Source organism: Carcharhinus amblyrhynchos, chromosome 3 (assembly GCF_965287045.1).
Source record: "Carcharhinus amblyrhynchos chromosome 3, sCarAmb.v2.hapA, whole genome shotgun sequence".
In the NCBI taxonomy this organism is placed as follows: domain Eukaryota; kingdom Metazoa; phylum Chordata; class Chondrichthyes; order Carcharhiniformes; family Carcharhinidae; genus Carcharhinus; species Carcharhinus amblyrhynchos.
This window is the reverse complement of record NC_137326.1, coordinates 60179975-60202112: the sequence shown is the minus strand read 5'-3', so window position 1 is coordinate 60202112 and position 22138 is coordinate 60179975. Positions and strand designations below refer to the sequence as shown.

The window sequence follows — 22138 nt, the reverse complement described above, 5'->3', positions numbered from 1 at the left end:
GCCAAATCAGCACCTGCAGGTGTGCTGATGGGTGAGGATGAATTTGTGGCTGTATGATGATTGGGGGCAGGGGAGAGAGAGGATCATATCAGACAGCCATTTGGGGCCAGGGGGTGATGGGGGCCATGTGAAAGTGGGCCTGGGGTTGGGGGGGGGTGGGTGGAGGAGCACTTATGGAGGTCATTAATGTTGGGCAGATTCCAATGTTCTTGGGGGCTAGATGGAAGCTGTATCTGGCCTAGGAGTGATCTAGCAGGGCAGCTGCTTTATTTATTTTTGCTGTGCTTGTGCAGTTTGAGGCTCTGATTGGAGCAGCAGGTTTTCGGATGCATTAAGCCCTGCCCACTGCCTTCTGTGGCGAGATAAGGATTCACCCAAAACTTTAAAGACAGAGTGCATCAGATTGGTCCTGAAAACGTGCCCAAAAAACAGATCTGGAACTCTCCCAGTTTCACGCCTGCCCAACACTTAGAAAAATCTTGTAAAATTCTGCCCAAAGTGTTTACGGATGGATACTGATAGAATCATAGTGTCCCTACAGTATAGAAAGAGACCATTTGACTCATCCAGCCTGCACCAACAACAGTCCCACCCAGGCCTTATCCCCATAACCCCATGTATTTACCCTAGTCCCTCAACGCAATTTACCATGGCCAATTCACCTAACCTGTACATCTTTGGGGTGTGGGAGGAAACCGGAGCATCTGGAGGAAATGCATGTAGGCAAGGGATGAACAGGCAAACTCCACACAGACAATGACCCAAAGCTGGAATTGAATCAAGATTTCTGGTGTTCTGAAGCAGCAGTGTTAACCATTGTGCCACCCTGGCTAGGAGAATGGGTCAGAATCTGGCAGATGGAGTTTAATGTGTGCAAGTGCAAGGCTATCCATTCTGGCCGGAAAAATAGATTCAAAGTGCACCAGTGCAGAAAGTGTACTTGTGTATGAATCACAAAGTGCAAATGCAGGTGCAGCATATAATAAGAGAGGCAAATGCAGTCTTGGCATTTATTGCAAAAGGACAAGGGTGGGAATCTTCCAAAAAAATTCTAGTGTCAAATTTGCATAAAAACAAGTAAATCCAGCTGCTTTTTTAGTGGGATTTTCGAAATGAATCTCCCACACTCTGCATAATAGAAAGTCCTAGCGTGAAGCATGCTAGGCCTATTCCTGCTGGAGAAACTGGCAGAATAGCGCTAAGCGGGCCACAGCACATGTGCTAATCTATTGGCACATGTTCTGTAGCCCCCAAATTGCCAGCCTCCCGATCACTGGCCAGCTCAGTTGCTGGCCCCCCGGATGAGTCCAGGCCAGACCCAGCAGGCCAGGTTGACACTGCAAAGCTGGCAATATCCAGGTGCACCCTTTTACCTCGGACCTGCTGGGGTGGCCTTAATGCCCCTCCCCTTTTACTCCAGCAATCCCACTGGAGAGAAGTACTCCTGATGGGGAGGGGTGGAGATTTGCATTTAAATGAGCACTTAAATAATTTATGCAGCTCTGTGCCGATTTTTGATACACAACTGATGGCGCTGGGAATCTGGTGCCTGGAGACTTGCAGAAGCTGTGACACCCAGTGGGAAGCCTACTAAACGGCCTCCGCTTGAGTCTCCCAGCCAAAGCAACACAGTTGTTACAATTGTATAAGGCATTGGTAAGACTACACCTGGAGTTTTATGTCCAGTTTTGGTTTCCTTCCTTGAGGAAGGATGTGATGGCACTGGAGGCAGTTCAAAGAAGGCTCATCAAATTGATTGCAGGGATGAAAGGGCTGTCATAAAGTGGTTGGATATCTTAGGCTTGTACTTGCTGGAGTTCAGAAGAATGAGGGGGGGGATCTGAGGTATATAAAATGTGTAATAAAAAAACACATGCTAGACTAAGAGAGCTGAATTCTTGTTCCCAAATTCCGGATTCCACAAACTCGACTTACATAAGAACATAAGAAATAGGAGCAGGAGTAGGCCAACTAGCCCTTCGAGCCTGCCCCGCCATTCAATAAGATCATGGCTGATCTGTCGTGGCTCAGTTCCACATTCCCGCCCTCTCCCCATAACCCTTATTCCCCTTGCCTATCAAAAACCTATCAACCCGCGTCTTAAATGTATTTAGCGAGGCAGCCTCCACCACTTCAACAGGCAGAGAATTCCAGAGATTCACCACCCTTTGAGTGAAGAAGTTCCTCCTCAACTCCATTCTAAACCGCCCCCCCCCCCTTTATCTTGAGGCTGTGCCCCCTAGTCCTACTATCCTTTCTGAGCGGGAAGAGTCTCTCCACCTCTATCCTATCCATCCCATTCATCATCTTATACGTCTCAATGAGATCTCCCCTCATTCTTCTAAACTCTAACGAGTACAAGCCTAATTTATTCAGCCTCTCCTCATAACTCAACCCCCTCAACTCCGGCATCAGCCTAGTAAACCTCCTCTGCACTCCCTCCAAGGCCAAAATATCCTTGCGTAAGTATGGCGCCCAAAACTGCACACAGTACTCCAGCTTGGGAGAAAGAGCCCTGGGTAGTCTCAATTTAATTCTGGATCTGGGCCAAATACTAATGGGTGTTGGTCCTGCCACCATGGAAATAATTTAGAGGCCAACACAGGCTGCCTGGTGCAGAGGTTGGCTGTCTGAAAGACCCTACTAAAAGAAAAATCAAAAAGAAACACTACAGCCCCCTCCCTTCATACTCCCACACATTCCCCACATCCTGCTCATGCCAATCCTTGTCACCCCATACTTCTCATCCTTGCAGGGCCCCTTATACACTCATTGCCACCTTGCGTGCCTCTTTGCACCTCCTATTCCCCTCAATAGTCTTATGTCCCTCTACCCATCCTGATGTTTGTAGTCTGCAAACCAATCTATTCCCTCTCCCATGCTCCATGAGAGCCTTTAAGCCAACCTGTATCTCTCAACCTACCCCACGGCCTTATGCCAGGCTTCCCTTTACTGACCCCATGACACTTTATAGTACCGATGCCAACGCATGCATCCATAGTTCTAATTTATGCTAACCTATGCCTCCTACTCTTAGCCCTTACACAATCAGCACCAACTCACCCAGCATCTGCCACAGACAAATATCAAGATCTATGTGGAGATGAAGTAGTTCTAAGTGTCTATTGCAAACTTTGCTTTCGTTAAAAAAAAAAATTCTTTCGTGAAAACCCATTCAACACGTTTCTATTTATTCAATTACATAATTCTCTATAAAACATATTTAATTTTAGTCCTTAATTTCTTATAAAAACACATTTCTTTCAAGTGCATAATCTCTGATGAAAGCAAACCTTGCATTCAAGTGCTTAATTCCCTATAAAAACAAACATTGGTACGTTCATAGCCTCATATCAGAGATTTGTCAATCACTTTGAGCTACTAATATAGCTATGAACTGATGGGAAACCCACAAATGATAAAGCAATGATGTGAAATCAGACATGCAGCACAAATCCTATAATAGTCCCCAGGCTTATGTCAACAGGTTGAAAAAGCAAGCAATGGTTTTTAAACTGGAACATTTTTTAAAATTTAAAGGCCAAGAAATTTCAGTGCCTTGACGGCTTGACAGGTCCTTTCGCTGCTTAGTAGTTCCCTTAATTGATTTACAGATCCAAACAGCTTGACATTTCCATTGACAGCTCAAACAACTAGACATTTCCAATGAGATTATCCATTTTTTTTGCATATTTATAGCTATTCCTAACAATTCCAAAGGGCAACTCACCTCTCCTAAAAGCCACTTACCTTGCCCAGATGTCTTTCTGATCCTATCTAAAAGGATTCCCTGCCTCTCCAAAGGAGTACCATATTTCTCCAAAGGAGTACCATATTTCTCCAAAGGAGTACCATATTTCTCCAAAGGACTCTGGCAGCTTTTGACCTGTTCCTGAGAAGTCTAAAGCTCAGAATTTATGTTTTGGGCATCCCCTTTTATGAAGATTGGAACTGTTTGAACACAGCTGCACTTTTATATGCATAGCTGTCTCCATTAACTACTAACAACATTTCACTCCCATTTCTTCACTCTGTCTTGGTGACCCAGTGGGTATCAGGTTGGGAAACAGTACTTACAGAAAATCAGCTCCCTGGTATCTGATAATAAATGCTTTTTAATTGGCTTAAATTGAGCCCATCAGGATTTTCTTTGGAATGGCACTCATTTCAAAACCTTAAATGTCTATTAGTTGGAAGATTAATCACCATAGTCTGTTACTCATGGAGTCAATTGTAACACTATTGGAAAGGGCACTGGATACATATTGTCATGAAGGGATTTAGATAAAAATTTGAGAGATGTGCTCACCTTTGTCCCAAGTTTTACTGTCAGCAGCAAAGGAACAGCACTCACCACTTTCGCGCTGATAGCTGCCCACAGAGTTTCTGTGGACTTCTCGTGGCACATTTTCCAATAGGTCTAGCATTTATGCCAGCATAGCACTTTCTCCAGGGAATCTGTGGTCAGGGCAGAAAGTGAGTCATTTTTTACTTACTTCATTTTTCCTATTGTATTATAATCATTTCAAGGCTGACTTCATTAATGAGTAAGTGTATAAGTGCAGATTCTAAAAGTTGCCTGATTAATGCACTAACAATGGTGACTGCTGACAGTCTTACCGCAAAATCTGGGTCAATGTATTGTTCAATTGCAAGGTGTAGCTGCTGTTACAATCTCTGGCCAGATCCTGAGATGTAAGGACCAATGACACTTTCTTCACTTCTGATAAAGGTTGAGATTCAAGACACCTGCTTTTGAAATAAAGTCACATGATTCCACAAGTTTTGAAAAACAAAAACACTTCTAGTTCAGAATTTAAATCAATTTACAAATCTGTCTTGCACTCTGGAGAAGTATGATGTACGTGTAAATTAACAGATGAACTATTGTCAAACACACTGCATTAGAGTAAATGACAGCTGCAGCCAGGACAAAGTCCATGGATTTCTTGAGAGCCTACTCAGGTGTCAGTAAACACCAAGTCAAACAACGTCGTTGGAACTCTGTCTCACCAGAGATTCCCAGCTTCAACTTTGAAGATCGCTCCATGGAAATCTGTGCAAAACTCACTCCCACTCGGGCAGGTTTAACAATGGCCCATCTCACATGGTTTCAGTTTCACTTTCCGAGATTACTGTTCCCTGGAGTACAAACAAAAACTACCTTACAAGCAAACTTTCAGATCTGTGGCTATGCCAAGCAAAACACTACTGCTCTAAAGCAGTATCTTTGCCCTGATTGCCCATTTTACCTAAAATCTATCCACAGCTCTTTAACACAATTGCGGCCTGTTCCTGTCCTTTCACAGTAAGAAGTCTCAACAGCAGGTTAAAGTCCAACAGTCCTGTCCTTTCCTCCATGGCACTTGCTAGCAGATTGACTCAAACAGACTGCCTCAGGAGAAATTGTTCATTGACCCTTCAATTGATTTGATGACCTATCAAAACACTCGAGGGTCCCACCCATGCTACTTATGTAGGAACCTCTGTAACAAATATTGGAACACCCTGCAGCTTAAATGTTACACTCACTGCCAGTTTAGCAACTAGCGCCACACTGAATTTGATTCATAGCACTGTATGTAACAATACTTTGTTGGCCACATAATTTGATCACTGACCATGCAGTATACCCTAAGACCATTCGGAAGTTAATTGTCATTTGTGAAGTGCTTGTGGAATTTTAAGTCCAGGCTTAATAAAATGAAAATGTTTGACTTTTCAAAATGTGGCTCAACTTCTGCAACTATTGATAATGGTTCTCTTGTATCACTGTCTAAGAATAAATATATACGTAAGCTTTTCACCAGCTTCAGAGAGATGAGGGATTGTTCCCCTCATATACCAGTTACATCCAAGATCTGTGCATTTAGTGTTCTGTAGTTGCATGAATAAACAAATCCTTGTATACTGTTAGCTGCATTATCTATCTTATTAAAATAAAATGAGTTGAAGAATCATGCTTTTTTACTTTTACTGCATGAAACAAATTTGCAATTTCATCTAGAGTGTTTGCTTGTCCAGTTTGCTTAACTGGTTTTTAGTGCACTCAGATCTTGGGCTTTTCATATAATTTTCAACATGGAGAAGAGTGTCTTAGAACAGCAAGCTCTGATGCACTTGATAGGCCAGTGTTACAATTAATCATTTAAGATAAAACAAGTACTTTATGCATCCACTTGAACTCCAAATGTATTTCTTTTTGTATGGTGACGAGCTGTGGGTGTCACTGGCTAGGCCATCATTTATTGCCCATCCCTAAATGCCATTGACAAGGCAGTGATGAGTACACTCAGATAACTGAAAGGAAGGTAGTTCCAGAATTTTCATCCAGTAACAGTGAAGGAATGGCAATATAGTTCTAAACAAGATTGTGCGTGACTTGGAAGGAAGCTTGCAGATGGTGGCATTCCCATGCATTTGTTGCTCTTATCATTTGAGGTGGTAACAGTTGTGGGTTCAGATGATATCAAGGGTGCCTGGTGAATTGCTGCAATGCATCTTGTAGATGTTGCTGCTTTGCATCGGTAGAGTCATCTAAGCAAGTGAAAAATATTCCATCACACTTCAGACTTCCACCTTGAAGATGGTGGATAGCCTTTAGAGATTCAGTTGGTAAATTACCACAGAATTCCTGGTCTCTGACCTGCTCTTGTACCCACAATCTTTATATGGTTGGCCCAATTTAGTTTCTTGTCAATAGTAAACCCCAGTAGGTTGATAGTGGAAGATTCAATGATGGTAATGCCATTGAATATCAGGAGATGATAGTTAGATTCCATCCTGTTGATAGTCACTATCTAGGGCTTGTATGTTGTGAATGGTATTTGCCACTTAAGCCAAGCTTAAATCTTATCCCGGTCTTGGCATATGGACATAGGGTGCTTCAGTATTGGAGGAGTAATTAATATTGCTGAATATTCAGCAATATCAGTGAACATCCTGACTTCTTCCTTGATAAAGGAGAGAAGGTCATTGATGAAATGCCAAAGATAGTTCGGTCTACAGATATACCCTGAGGAGATTGATCTCCACAGCCAACTTCCTTCATGCAAGGCATCTCTCAATCCAGTGGAAAGTTTTCCCCCAGTTCCCAGTGACTTCAGTTTTGCCATGGCTCCTTGATGCCATGTTCAGTTCAATGCTGCCTTGTGTCACTTTGTGTTCAGCTGTATTGTCCATGTTTGGACCAAGGCTATTAAAGTTTATTTATTAGTCATAAGTAAGGTTACATTAACATTGTAATGAAATTCCCCTAGTCGCCATACTCTGGCTCCTGTTCGGGTCAGTGCACCTAACCAGCACGACTTTCAGACTATGGGAAGAAACCGGAGCACCTGGAGGAAACCCATGCAGACATGGGGAGACTGTGTAAACTCCACACAGACAGTGACCTAAGCTGGGACTCAAACCCAGGTCCCTGGTGCTGTGAGGCAGCAGTGCTGCCCCACACCCACCATATTAATGAGGTCAAGAGCCGAGTAACTCTGGGACCCAAACTGATTGAGTGTGAGAAACGCAGCTCACAGTCAAACAATTTAGTCGAGTCAAGTTCCAAAGGAGCAAGATATTTTATTTAACGTTCTTGCAAGACCGGGTGTCCAAAAATAGGCACACCTTACATCGAGTTTAAGCAGGGGTTTTATAGTATTTTTACAAGCATATTGATCAATTACACAATACGTTGTTCTCCCCTAATTGGTGGTCCCTGTCCCATTTATGTGTTGTCATTCCCCTATTGGCTCAAGGTGCCCCAAATTCCCATCCCCTCTACTCCCCTTCTAACCATGTCTCCTGTTATCACACGAGTGCATATTTGTAGTGTTGATTTAATGTCCTTATTTGATTAGTCCTTATGGGTACCCATCCGTCTTATCTAAAACTGTTTACATGTCCAGTTCAGACCGGCTGTAATCAATGTTTTGCTAACTTAATCACTGCTGTTCCGACTATCTCAGTGACCTTCTTCCCCTTTAGGGAGTATGCTCAGTTGTAGAAACAACACATCTTGCATACCATTTGTTTTTACAACCTGGACCTTATACATTCTTACAGGATGAGGTGAATGTGCCTCACTGCACATGACACATCTGGTGTTATTCCTTCACAACAGGCAGTCTCTTCACTGTCCCTGACAATTGCTCTGTTAGCATCAGTGAATTTTATATCCTGTGTTTGTGACTAAAATCACAGTTGTTCCCGTAATGTGGGTTAGCAATGTGCCTGACTATATCCAGTCTACCTGACTTTAGGCTATTTCTCTATGGTGTGCAGATATGTGTTAACAGCATCTTTACCTGTTGCTCACATGAGTGAGCAGGTTATCGCTGAGTAATTGCATTCAAAGATGATACCTTTCATATTGTGAAATTTGTTCACATTTATATAGCATTTTATAAGATCTCCAAATGTTTCAGTGCGTCATGTAACAACAAGTTATTTTGAAATGCAATAATTCTTGTTAAATGGGATAACTTGCCTGTAGTCATGCGCACTGAATGGATCCAATCACAGTAATGAGATGGATAAGCAATTAATCTATTTCTAGTAGATTTCAAATCTTGGCCATGACACTGGGAGAACTCAAAATTCCTCTTTAAGAATATAATGCGATCTTTAATTTCCACCTGGATGAAGAAGCTTAACTTTTTATATGAAAGTATTGTTGCTAGTTATGCTTTGATCTGTTACTCTAGATTGTGATCAAGTATTGGTTTGGTATTTAAATCTGTAATCTTCTGATTCAGGCCAAGACAGGTATCAACTGAATCAAAATTATTTTTAATTCATAGTTTATACCTTTACATGCTGATTAGTGGTGATCAGTTTTTGTTTCTACTTGTACTTGTTGCTGTGTTTTAGTTGTGATTGTGATTTTAGAAATTAGGTGATTTTTAATTTAGTTGTGATTTTAGAAATTAGGAATTCAGCTAATGTGACATATTTTGTATGTGTAAATTTTAAGAATGGTATTTAATCCCCTAATATTTAATGCCCAAAATAGACTCAACTCTTCATTCTAAGGAAAGAGTACAAATGATATGTATATATTTGTGTGTTTTTAATGTTTCAGGAGAATGTTTTAAAGTTCAGTTTTTTCCTGTCTGGAAGGAATACACTCAGATGCTGGAGATGCAGAATAATTAAGCATTTCAACCTTGCAAGTGGTTATGTTGAGAAGAGTTAGTGGATTTTTGTTTACTTAAGTTCCCTGGGGATTTAAGGCTAGAGTGATTGACAGGATCATGTAATTTTGTGGCTTATGTGCAATCCTGGATTGGTGGCAGTAAAAGAAACAAGCTTTTGAAGCAAGGGGTTAGAATTTGGCTATATTGATTGAAGTTAGGTGAATTTTGCAGACTTCTGGAATCTCTATTTTTCTGAAAACTCCAAAGCTGTCGGCCCTCATTATAACAAATGTATTTGTGATTGCTCACAATATTTAAGGTAAGTTTTAAGTCTGTTAGAAGAATGTTGATTATTGGAATTGAGTAGTGATAAGTTAGAAATTAATTATTTCTTTTCATGTTCAAAGATTGTAAGAGTTCAGCTGCCTCATTTTATTATAGTTATACTTAAACTGCATTATGAATAAAGCTTGTTTTGATAACAGATTTGTCAGTGGAATTACTCTTGGAGTGAAACACCTTTCCTCACATTAACCAAGCTGGTTAATTATGCAATATTTAGAAACTCCTTTGGCTTGCATGAAATCTGCCTACTGAGAGCTGTTATGAACTTTTCCTATGCTTCTATAATGTTTAAATTTAAAATTCCAGTGCAGACATCTTGATTTCATTTTATTTTGCATCTTACTGGTATCACTTTTTTTGTATTTTTGGGCCTTTCGTCTCAATCTAATTTTAAGTTTTATTATTTTAGTGCATTCATTCTGAAAAATTTGATTTGGGGGGGTGGCATTATATCTGGGAGTAATATGAAAATGAAAGGCGGTTGTTCAAAGTAAAGATAACATCTGGATATCAGTTATTGCAATATTTGATATAAATCCCTTTATTAGTAAGATTTTCCACCCTCTTCATGTTTTCTAAAATTCTGTCAATTTCTTTGGAAGTCAATCAAGTCTTCACATTTGAAATGCAACTAATTACAATTTTCCCCAAGTAGAAATCTACTAACATGTCACGCTTTTTTTTTGACAGCCTTTTTTGTGTTTCTTTTGCAGGTTGGTTCAGAGGGTTTGCAACCAAAAAGCCTACAGTCAAGGTAATAATGTTTCGTTTTTTATTCAAGAGTGAGAATCCTTGAGCCAAATTGAAATTTTTACATGTGGTGGATCCCTGCCAGAAGCATGAAATGTGATTAATTTTCAAGCAACTGTGCAATTACTTAGAGCTCAGTACTGTCCATCTGTGGTGAAGAACACTTTGTATCTCACATTAGTTCAATGTATTTCTTTTTTTACCTTTGTAACAGACAGAAGCGGCCAATTTTAAATAGTCCTGATTTATTCTCTCATCGCCATCCTAAAAACAGAAAGCTGTTTGATTTGATTCCCAAACATTAGTGGGGGCGTACTTCAGTTTTGCCCTCAGTTTTGATGCGATTCAATTTTCCATTAATAACCCCACAGCAAACTCGTGGTGTGATGAACTGTGGATTACACTCAAACGCAGGAGGAGGGCAGCAACATTGCCTCATTTTTAATTGTGCAGTAAAAAGCTGATAGAGAAAAAGATTTATAGAGTGTGGACCACAGAGAAAAGAACAATTCTTTCACTTGAGTCCACAATCAAAGTTTAAAGTATATTCCTTCAGAGGTCTGCAGGCTGAAGTTTTGTTGGATAAGTCACTTTTTCAGTAGAGTTAACTTCCATGATGAGGTAGGCACAGTATGAAGTCTCACAACATCAAGTTAAAGTCCAACAGGTTTATTTGGTATCACAAGCTTTCTGTGCAGTGCTGGCATCTCCACATCATGGTGAGATAGATATGCAGAGATAACTCAGTCTTGTATGCAATGGCACAGAAGATGAAAACAGAGTGTAGTTGGGAGCAGGGCATTCAGCCTGACAGAGCCTCTTTGTGGTGCTGCTAGATAGTTGGAAAAAAAAAGCAGACTGAGGTTTGCAGTACAGCAAGTCAGTGTAACTGGTTCTTTAAGCAAGAGGTTGATGTCATATGATCCGTGAGTATGAATAGGGTCCAGGGGAAGGTTGGGATGAAGGCACTTTATCTGAATGCACGAAGCATTCAGAATAAAGTGGATGAGCTGGTGGCGCAGATCGACACAAATGGATATGATCTGGTGGCCATTACAGAGACGTGGCTGCAAGGTGACAGGGACTGGGAGCTGAATGTCCAGGGGTATCAAGTGTTTAGGAAGGATAGGCGGGAGGGAAAAGGGGGGGGGCGTAGCTCTGCTCATTAAGGATAGCATCAGGGTGGTAGCAAGGGATGATATTGGAGCCAAAGAGCAGAAAGTGGAATCGTTGTTGGTAGAGATTAGGAACAGCAAAGGGAGGAAGACGCTGGTGGGTGTCGTCTATAGGCCCCCGAATAATGATCTGGAGGTGGGGCGGGCTGTTAACGCGCAAATAAGTGCGGCGTGCAGGAATGGGACGGCCGTAATTATGGGGGATTTCAATCTGCGTATTGATTGGCCGACCCATGTTGGACGCGGTGGGCTCGAGGAGGAGTTCTTGGAATGCTGTTGGGATAGTTTCCTTGAACAGTGTGTGTTGGAGCCGACGAGGGAGCGAGCTGTTTTGGATCTGGTGTTATGTAATGAGGCGGGTAGAATCAGGGACCTTGCGGTGAAGGATCCTCTTGGGGAGAGTGATCATTGTATGGTGGAGTTTCTGGTGCATATGGAGGACGACAAAGTGGGTTCCCGGACACGCGTCCTTTGTTTGAACAGAGGGGAGTACGGTAGGATGAGAGAGGAATTGGCGAATGTGGACTGGGGGAGCGCGTTGGAAGGTAGGTCTGCTGAGGAGCAGTGGAGGATTTTTAAGGAGATCTTTCTTGGTGCTCAGCAGAAATTTATTCCGATGGTCAAAAAGGACCGTAGGAGGAGAGGTAATCAGCTGTGGGTAACGAAGGAGGTGAAGGAAAGTGTTAAATTAAAAGCGGAGGCGTTTAGAGTAGCTAAGAGTAGTGGGCGAGAAGAGGATTGGGAGAGGTTTAAATGTCAACAAAGATTGACAAAGAAATTGATAAAGAAGGGTAGGAGAAACTATGAAGCTGGGCTAGCGCTTAATATGAAAAAAGGATAGCAAGAGTTTTTATAAGTATATAAAAAGAAAGAGGCTGGCTAGGGTGAACGTTGGACCCTTAGAGGATGAGAAGGGGGACTTAGTGGTAGGGGATGGGGAAATGGCTGAGGTCTTGAATAACTTTTTTGTTTCTGTCTTCACGGAGGAGGATGTGAATAATTTGCCGGGTGTTAGAGATGGAACGGTGGTAGGACTGGAGGGTCTCGATGACATTACTGTTATTAGAGAGGTGGTGCTTGACAGACTGGAGGGGCTGATTGTGGACAAGTCCCCAGGACCGGATGGAATGCATCCGAGGGTTCTGAAAGAAATGGCGGAGGTGATAGTGGATGCCTTGATGGTTATTTTCCAGACGTCGCTGGATTCCGGGGAAGTGCCGGAAGATTGGAAAGCGGCTAATGTTACGCCGTTGTTTAAGAAGGGTGCCAGGCAAAAGGCGGGGAATTATAGGCCAGTTAGCTTAACGTCTGTTGTAGGTAAAATGTTAGAATCCGTCATCAAGGAGGAAATAGCGAGGCATCTTGAGGGGAATTGCTTGATAGAGCAGACGCAGCACGGTTTCGTTAAGGGGAAGTCGTGTCTGACAAATTTACTGGAGTTCTATGAGGATGTGTCTAGGGCGGTGGATAGAGGAGAGCTGGTGGATGTGGTCGTTCTTGATTTTCAGAAGGCGTTTGACAAGGTACCTCACAAGAGGTTATTGCGGAAGGTCAGGGGACATGGAGTTGGGGGTAGGGTGTTAGCGTGGATAGAGGACTGGTTGTCAAAAAGGAGGCAGAGAGTGGGGGTCAATGGGTGCTATTCGGATTGGCGGTTGGTGACTAGTGGAGTGCCGCAGGGGTCGGTGCTGGGGCCTCAACTATTTACCATTTATATAGATGATCTGGAGGAGGGAACCAAGTGTATGGTGTCGAAATTTGCTGATGACACCAAGATTGGTGGAAAGGCAAATTGTGCGGAGGGTGTGGAGCGTCTGCAGAAGGATCTAGATAGGCTGGGCGAATGGGCCAGGAACTGGCAAATGGAATTTAATGTTGGCAAGTGCGAGGTGGTCCACTTTGGTAGGAAGGACTATTACTTACGTGGAGAAAAACAGCAGGCAGCGGTGCAGAGGGACCTCGGGGTCCTTGTGCATGAGTCGCAAAAACCCAGCTTGCAGGTGCAGCAGGTGGTCAGGAAGGCGAATGGGATGCTGGCCTTCATAGCGAGGGGGATTGAATATAAAAATAGGGAGGTCTTGCTGCGGCTGTACAGGGCATTGGTGAGGCCGCAGCTGGAGTACTGTGTGCAGTTTTGGGCGCCGTACTTACGCAAGGATATTTTGGCCTTGGAGGGAGTGCAGAGGAGGTTTACTAGGCTGATACCGGAGTTGAGGGGGTTGAGCTATGAGGAGAGGCTGAATAAACTAGGCTTGTACTCGTTAGAGTTTAGAAGAATGAGGGGAGATCTCATTGAGACGTATAAGATGATGAATGGGATGGATAGGATAGAGGTGGAGAGACTCTTCCCGCTCAGAAAGGACAGTAGGACTAGAGGGCACAGCCTCAAGATAAAGTGGGGGCGGTTTAGAACGGAGTTGAGGAAGAACTTCTTCACTCAAAGGGTGGTGAATCTCTGGAATTCACTGCCTGTTGAAGTGGTGGAGGCTACCTCGCTAAATATTTTTAAGAAGAGGGTTGATGTGTTTTTGATAAGAGAGGGGATTAAGGGTTATGGGGAGAGGGTGGGAATGTGGAACTGAGCCACGACAGATCAGCCATGATCTTATTGAATGGCGGGGCAGGCTCGAAGGGCCAGATGGCCTACTCCTGCTCCTGCTCCTATTTCTTATGTTCTTATGATCCCCATCTCTCCATACCACCTTTGACAAAGGATGGGATTCCTCATCTGTGTTCCTGACATTAAAATTCCTTAACCATTAAGAATTGAGGAAGGCCATGGGGCTCTTTGTGCAAGCAGACTCTGGTTGACCAGCCTGAGTTATGAAGTGCAGATGGCCAGTGTATTATAGTGCTCTTTGAACTTGATCTCTTCAGCTGACAGGGTGTCTTCAAAGATAACAAGGTGCCAATTCCTTTGATATTGCCAAATAGCCCCTTTTGTGCAGAGTCACAGACAAAACATAGCCTCAGCCATTTGAAAAGGGCAATTGCTCATTTTATAAATTTAGAAATTAGTTATGAGCATATATACTATGAAAAATATAATTGATGTCTTAACCGTGTTGCATTTATATATTAATACGCAGTGAAATTTAATTTTAATCATTGTGTGCAATGATCATTAATTCACCTGTAATCAATATACATAATTTATAATGAATGATTTGTGGCTTCCAATTTATTGATCAGAGTAGCAAACAATGACTATTGTTTCAATGTTGGTTAGAATATTTAATCTGCTATAAGTGAGCTGTGAAATTCTTGGCAGTATTGGTCCTTAAACTCTCCTTATCTGCCAATATAAGTGATAAATCATCAAAGAACCAAGTTTACCTATCTGTTGAGCAGGGAATGTGTCAAATACATAATTGTCTTATTAAAATACTGAATGGTGATTTAACCTGAGGATCATCACACCTCAGGCAAGAGGCAAATTTGAGAAGGCCGGCCTTTATGAATAATCTTAGACGTATGGGATTTGAACCTGCACTGTTGGCGTTGTTTTGCAACCCTAACCAGCTGTCCAACCAACTGAGCTAAACTTCCTAACAACTCCATTTGAATCCAGCAGTAGGCCTTGTTATTGGCAACCCATGAATCTTTTCTAGAACGTTTACCCTGTAACCCACATAGCAATGCTAATGCAGAGTCACTCCTGTTTCTTACAAGCCTGGCTTCTTTACCAGCATCGGACGAGGTTGTGATGACCCTGCATTTTTTGGAGACTGTACCATGTCAACAAGACAGATTAAAGCCCAGACCCAGAAAGATCCAACCCTATCTAAATGTGGGGCATGTGATCCTGCACGGGAGATTTGAAGAGTGATTTTCCGAAGAAATGAAACCCTACCCTCATTAAGAAAGCTGAACTTGGTGTTGAGGTCAGGGTCATTCTTTGGAGGTCCTGAGTAATTGTTCGGCCCCAGGATGACATCTAATATTAACTAATACGGACTACATAATGGTCACCTGGGAGTACCAAAAATGAAGATGCTGGCTAGGTCATTACTCTGACATCACAGACTTGGTTAAGCAATGTAACTTATGGCAGAAAAATCAAAAACTTCTGCTGTCAGCCTCCCTACACCCATGGGAGTGGTCTGTCAGGCCTTCAGTGTGTGTACATGTGGATTTTGTAAGGGTCCTTCGTGGGTTCCATGGTTATAGGCATTGCTGATGTGGTAATTCAGCCAAAGCCTGTTTCCCATCACCAAGCATCCTTTATTGTATACGAAGGAAGAGACTGCTCTGTGGCTCATAGCTAGGTGGTTCAACACCAATACTTACTTCACACTGACCAAGTTTGTAACAGGTTTAAAAGCTCCCAGTGAACAATTTCTATTGGGCAACCTTCTGCTTGCTCAGTAAGGGACTCCACAAATCCCATGGGGAGATCTATCGATGGACCATCTCAGAGCCATAAGTCACGGTGGATGCAGGCTTACATGGTTGGAGGTGCACTGCATAAACTTCCTGACTTCCCAGGCTACGATCACAAAATTACAGCAAAATGTTAATGTATATAGAACATCAGAAATCCTGTTTTTTGATAACATCACAGCCTTTACTTGCGGTGATGTCCAACACTTTGTGATTTTCAATGGTATCTGACATGTCTGAACTGCACCTTATCACCAGCTGTCACATGGGCTGGCAAAATAGGTGGTGTAAACCTTCAAAAACAGTATGAAGAAACAACTGGCAGCATCAGTGGAGACCAAATTAGCGCAGTTTTTGTTCAGTTACAGAACCATGCCATACACAACAGGTGTTGCCTCAGTGGAGCTGTTAATGGGATGGCAACTTCATATCAGATTAAGCCTGATATTTCCAAACTTGGCACAGAGGTTGGTGTCCTAACAAGAAATTCCAAGCTGGAGTCCAAAAAAGAAATTACAATTCTGCAAGGACAGAGAGAACTTCTCCATAAGGCGATCTGTTTCACATGAGAAGCTTTGGGGATGGACTCATTTGGGTCCTTGGGATCGTTATGGAGAAAACAGGACCAGTATCATATAAGGTCAAAGTCCAGGGTAAAATCTTGAAGAAGCACTTGGACCATTTCAGAGTCAAGGAGTCCATGCATGAGTGGACTGCACTATTGGCCATGGAAATGACTGCTGCCAACGCCAGCCCTAAGTTCGACACTGATTCCGTGTTAGCTCCTCCAGATAATGAAGATACGGATTCAACGGTGGAGGCTGAAGAAGTGTCTCTCTAGACTGAAGCAGAACCTGAAGAGGGATCCACTTCAGTAACCCTTCGCTTCTTCTGGAAATGAAGAAGCCCCTGTCTTGTTATTCTGCCTGATGCAACCTTCAGTGGACCTCCAGTCGATTCATAAATGATGCAAAGGATTCCTTCGTAATGGGGATCCTGGGAGAGGCTTGGATCTAAGGGGGAATGGGTGGTCTAATGATGGCCATTAGGGCCACAGGAAGTCATCGATAGATCTCCCCATGGGATTTGTGGAGTCCCTTATTGAGCAAGCAGAGGGTTGCCCAATAGAAAGTATTCATTGGGGGCTTTTAAACCTGTTACTTTACACAGACCAAGTTTGTAAGTAGTGGTGTTGAACCACCTAGCTGTGAGCCACAGAGCAGTCTCTTCCTTGATATACAATAAAGATGCTTGGTGATGGGAGACAGGTTTTGGCTGAATTACCTCACCAACAATGCCTATAACCCATAAATTAATAAAAAGGAATACAGTCACAGTAGTATCCTCCTCTCTAAAATGTACACCATTTTGGATACTGTTGGGTGGGAATGCCAATCAGGGAATGATCGCAGCAACACAGTACCTAAAGTGCACCTAAATTGGAGGGGCACCAATACTCCAGCAGGAAGGTTAACTAATGTCACTTGCATGGGTTTAAACTAGTGTGGTGGGGGTTGGGAACCAGAATAGTAGGTCAGTGAGTGAAACAACTGAGGAGGAGTTAGAAACCATGGTAATTAAATTAAGAGGAAACGTGGACAGGGTTGGTGGATGGCATGGTGGTAAAGCACTGCTGTCTCTCAGCTCCAGAGACCTGTGTTCGATTCCAGCTTTGGGTAAGTGTATGGTGTTTGCACGTTCTCCCTGTTTGCATGGGTTTCCTCTGGATGCTCTGACTTCCTCTGGCAGAGGCAGAGATGTACAGTTTAAATGGATTGGCCATGTTAAAATGTCCCTTTGTGCCCCAAAATGTGTGGGTTAGTTGGGTTAGCCATGATAAATGTAATGGGGTTACAGGGTAGGGTGGGGGAAGGACCTGGGTAAGATACTTTGTCAGAGAGTTGGTGCTGACTTGATGGGCCGAATGTCCTCTTCTGCACTGTAGAAATTCTATAATTCCTATGAATACAGCAGGGCTGGTGGTCTGAAGTGTATTTGTTTTAACGTGAGGAACATGACATTGAAGGCAAATTAACTTTGAGCTTGGATTCAGATGTATAACTATGATATTGTAGCTACTACAGAGACTTGGTTGAGAGGGGGACAAGACTGGCAGCTTAACATTGCAGGATTTAGATGTTTCAGGCATGATAGAAAGGGATGTAAAAGACATTGGGGAGTTACGTCACTGATTAGGGATAATATCACAGCTGTACTGAGGGAAGATACCTTTGAGAGTTTATACAGCGAGGCTATATGGATAGAGCTCAGTAATAGGAAGGGGGCCATCACTTTGGGATTGTACTATAGACCTCCCACCAACCAGCGGGAGACAGAGTGAACAGGGTTGTTGTGGTGGGTGATTTTAATTTCCTCTGTATTGACTGGGACTCCCTTAGTACCAGGGACTTGGATGGGGCGGTGCATCTAGCAGGGTTTCTTGAAGCAATGTGTAAATAGTTCAACTAGGAAAGGGCCATACCAGACCTAGGATTCAAGCCCAGTCAGGTGATCAAAATTTCAGTGGGAGAGCATTTTGGGAACAGTGATAATTCTGCAAGTCTTAAGTTGGTTCTGAATAAGAATAAGAGTAGTTCTCCGGTGAAAGTACTAAATTAGGCTACCTGTGCCAATCTTAGACAGGAATTGAGGAATGTAGATTGGGGGCAGTGTTTAAGGGTAAATCAACATCAACATGTGGGAATTGTTTAAAGGCCAGTTGATTCAAGTTCAGGACCAGCATGTTCCTGAGAAAATGAAGGATCAGGATGGCAAGATTCGGGAACCTTTGAAAAGAAAAATTGGGAGCTTTGTCAAAAAGAAAAAGGAGGCATATGTAAAGTTTAGGAAACTGAAGACAGTTCCCTCGAAGGATATAAAAAAGCAGGAAAGAACTTAAACAAAGAGTTAGGAGGGCTAAGAGGGGGCATAAAATGTCCCTGGTAAACACGATTAAAATTAATTCCAATGTGCTTTATCTGTATAAAAGGAGTGCAAGTGTAGGCCCACTCAAGACAAAAGAGGGAATTTATGTGTGAAACTAGAGGAATACTGGCACGGTATTCACAAAGGAGAAGGATGTGGTGGATGATGAGTCTAAAGGTGGGTGTGTTGGTATTCTGGGGCATGTTATATAAAAAAGATGGTGCTAGGTGTTTTGAAAAGCATCAAGGTATGCAAGTCCCCAAGACCTAATGTGATCTATCCCAGAATACTGAGGGAGGTGAGGAAAGAAATTGTTGGCTCTTTGTATGAAATCTTTGTATCCCATTTAGTCACAGGAGAGGCCCCAGAGGACTGGAGAAAAGCCAGTGTTCTTTTGTTTAAGAAGGGCAACAGGGATAATCCAGAGAATTACAGGCCGGTGAGCCTTATATCAGTAGTAGGGAAATTATTGGGGAAGATCCCTAGGAAAGAGATTTACACTTATTTGGAAAAGTATGGACTTATCAGTGATAGGCAGTATCGCTTTGTATGGGGGAGGTTGTGTCTCACGAACGTGATTGAATTTTTTCAGGAAGTGACAAAGATAATTGATGAGGGCAGGGTGCTGGATGTTGCCTACATGGCCTTCAGCAAGGCCTTTGACAGAGGTCAGTTGATACAGAAGATGAAGTCACATGATCTGCAATGCGCTATGAAGATGGATATACAGAACTGACTTGGTCACAGAAGACGAAAGTAACAGTGTGAAGTTTTTTTTTGACTGGAGATCGATGATCAGTGGTGTTCCGCAGAGCTCAGTGCTGACACCCCTGTTTGTAATATATATAAAATGATTTGGAGGAGAATTTAGGTGGTCTGATGAGTAAGTTTGCAGGTACACAGATTGGGAGACCTGTGAATAGCGAGGAGGATTGCCAGAGGATACAGCAGGATATACGTAGGCTGGAGACTTGAGCAGAGAAATGGCAGATGGAATTTAATCTGGACAAACATGAGGTGGTATAGTTGGGAAGTTCAAATGCAGGAGGGAAGTATACAGAGATGGAAAAAGCCTTAGGAGCTTTAAATGTACAGAGGGATCTAAGCATATAGGTCTACGGTTCACTTGAATGTCGGAGATTGAGGCACGACCTGATGGAAGTTTGCAAAATTGAGAGGTATGGATAGCTGGAGTCTTTTTTCCAGAGTAGAAATGTCAATTGCTAGGGGGCATATTTTTAAATAAAAAAGAGAAAGCTCAAAGGAGATGAGAGGCAGGTTTTTTTTTTACAGAGGATGGTAAGTGCTTGACAGATACGGGAATAGAGCTTTGCAGATTGCACAGAGGCAAAAAGTCTTTAGTTTAGAAAGGCATAATGTGTCGGGGTAGGCTTGTGATCAAACTGTACAATTATCTATTTGGATCATAGCTCTGTTATTGCACCTGGTTCTGGTCTCTGAGAATCAAGAGATGCATTCATAAAATAAACCTGAAATAATTTTAAAGTCTGAAGGACAGAAATGTCAGAGGAGTGGCGAATGATACTGAACATTTTTTTTAAAGTGCAGAAAAGAACCAAGAAGCTGATCACAATTCTTAGAGGTTTGCGTTTTGAAGGAAGACGGGAGAAACTTTGGCTTTTTAGCTTCAAAACAAAATATCCATGGGATAAATTCACATTAGTATATAATGTCATGAATAGAACAAAAAAAATTATTCCAGAATAATATAAATTAAAATTGTGGGAATGGCACAAAGTTACTTGGGGTCAAACTAAAGACGCCATTATAATTAACGCCAGACACTAGTTCTTCAGAAGCAGAATGATCTATATACTTGGAATGGGCTTTCCAATAGAATGGTGGATGCAACTATAATTCTGGATCCAAGAAACGAGACTCGGAAATGGTGGGAGTTTGTGCTGTTCTGAGTCAATTAATTGCGTTAGGATGAATGGCCTTCTCAATCTGTAAGTATCTTGTGATCTTTTGTTTAGTCAGCTGGAAATAGGGCAAGTTAACATATCTTGTCCTTTTTTTCTTTATAGATGTTTTTAGATATACTATGTACTTCCAGCATTTTCTACAATATACATTGTGTGCAACATGTTTTTCACATTTTGGTAATCTGTGCTTCTTGGTTAAGAGTCCTGAAATTGAACAAATTTTCTTGAATGCACCACGAAGATCATTAGAATAACTAGAAATTAGCTCTAACTGTACAGCAGTTAGATATGTGGCACACTTCAGCCTATTTTGAGGAAAAATCTGTCTTCCCTTTTGATCTTGTTGCCAAGTGAGATTGCACTGAAAATACTGCTGATAGATCATCTATTCACAATTCATTCTTAATAAATGAATCACTAGGCTTATTTGCGAGAGGTGAACCAATATGGATTGCACACACTCTTGTGTTTTTTTTTGATAACTATCAATTTTAAGCTAAATTTCATAATGTTACATCCATGCTGACGAAATAAGAGGCAAGCAAAAGAAAATTTGACTTTGGTAATGAGAAGGGACGATGAAAGACTTTGGATCTTAGAGATCTACACAATAATGAGGGGCATAGATCAGCTAGATAGTCAATATCTTTTCCCAAAAGTAGAGGAGTCTAAAACTAGAGGGCATAGGTTTAAGGTGAGAGGAGAGAAATACAAAAGGGTCCAAAGGGGCAATTTGTTCAGAGGGTGGTGAGTGTCTGGAACAAGTTGCCAGAGATAGTAGTAGAGACAGGTACAATCTTGTCTTTTAAAAAACACTTAGACAGTTTACATGGATAAGATGGGTATAGAGGGACATGGGCCAAAGGTGGGTAATTGAGACTAGCTTAGAGGTTTTAAAAAAAAAGGGGCAGCATGGACAAATTGGGTTGAACCGTCTCCCTGACTCTATGGCTTAGCAGTATGGTAGTCATGATGTGGAGATGCCAGCGTTGGACTGGGGTAAAACAAAGAAATCCCACAACACCAGTTTAAAGTCCAAACAGGTTTATTTGTAGCAAAAGCCGCAAGCTTTCGGGACAGCCTTTCCCTTCGTCAGGTTTTCTGTTAGCAATATGGCCCATTGAACACTAAATGTGAGAATTATAGAAGATTGTTCTGCCAATGGATTCCTTTGCAGGGTAAGTTTAATTTAAATGAAATCTTTAGAACATGGGACACTTGAGGATTAGTACCAGCTGGCCAATTAGTCAAATCTCAAAGGCCTACACCTACTCGATGTAAAATCAAGGTTAAAGAGCTAATATTTATAAATTGTCAATCTGCCATTGCTATGGTCCCAATAAATAGTATGAATGTAATGGTAGTTGAGTAGTTGTCAGAAGATGAGGTGGAGTGCCTGATCTTGTCAGCTTGGATCTTGTCTGTCTCTCTTGTGGGGATGTTGAATTGGATTCAGTTGGAATTTGAATTTGGTTTTTGGAGCAAG

General features: G+C 42.2%; 1 protein-coding gene across 5 annotated transcripts in view; it reads left to right on the top strand.

Annotated features, from left to right (window-relative positions):
• dock3 (dedicator of cytokinesis 3) overlaps nucleotides 1-22138 on the top strand; it is a 965674-nt gene that overhangs the window by 152201 nt on the left and 791335 nt on the right. For all 5 annotated transcript variants that reach the window (XM_080184500.1, XM_080184509.1, XM_080184492.1 and 2 more), the window contains exon 3: nucleotides 10187-10227. In XM_080184500.1, the coding sequence (XP_080040626.1) occupies nucleotides 10187-10227 (41 nt within the window). The remainder of the gene's footprint in view (nucleotides 1-10186; nucleotides 10228-22138) is intronic.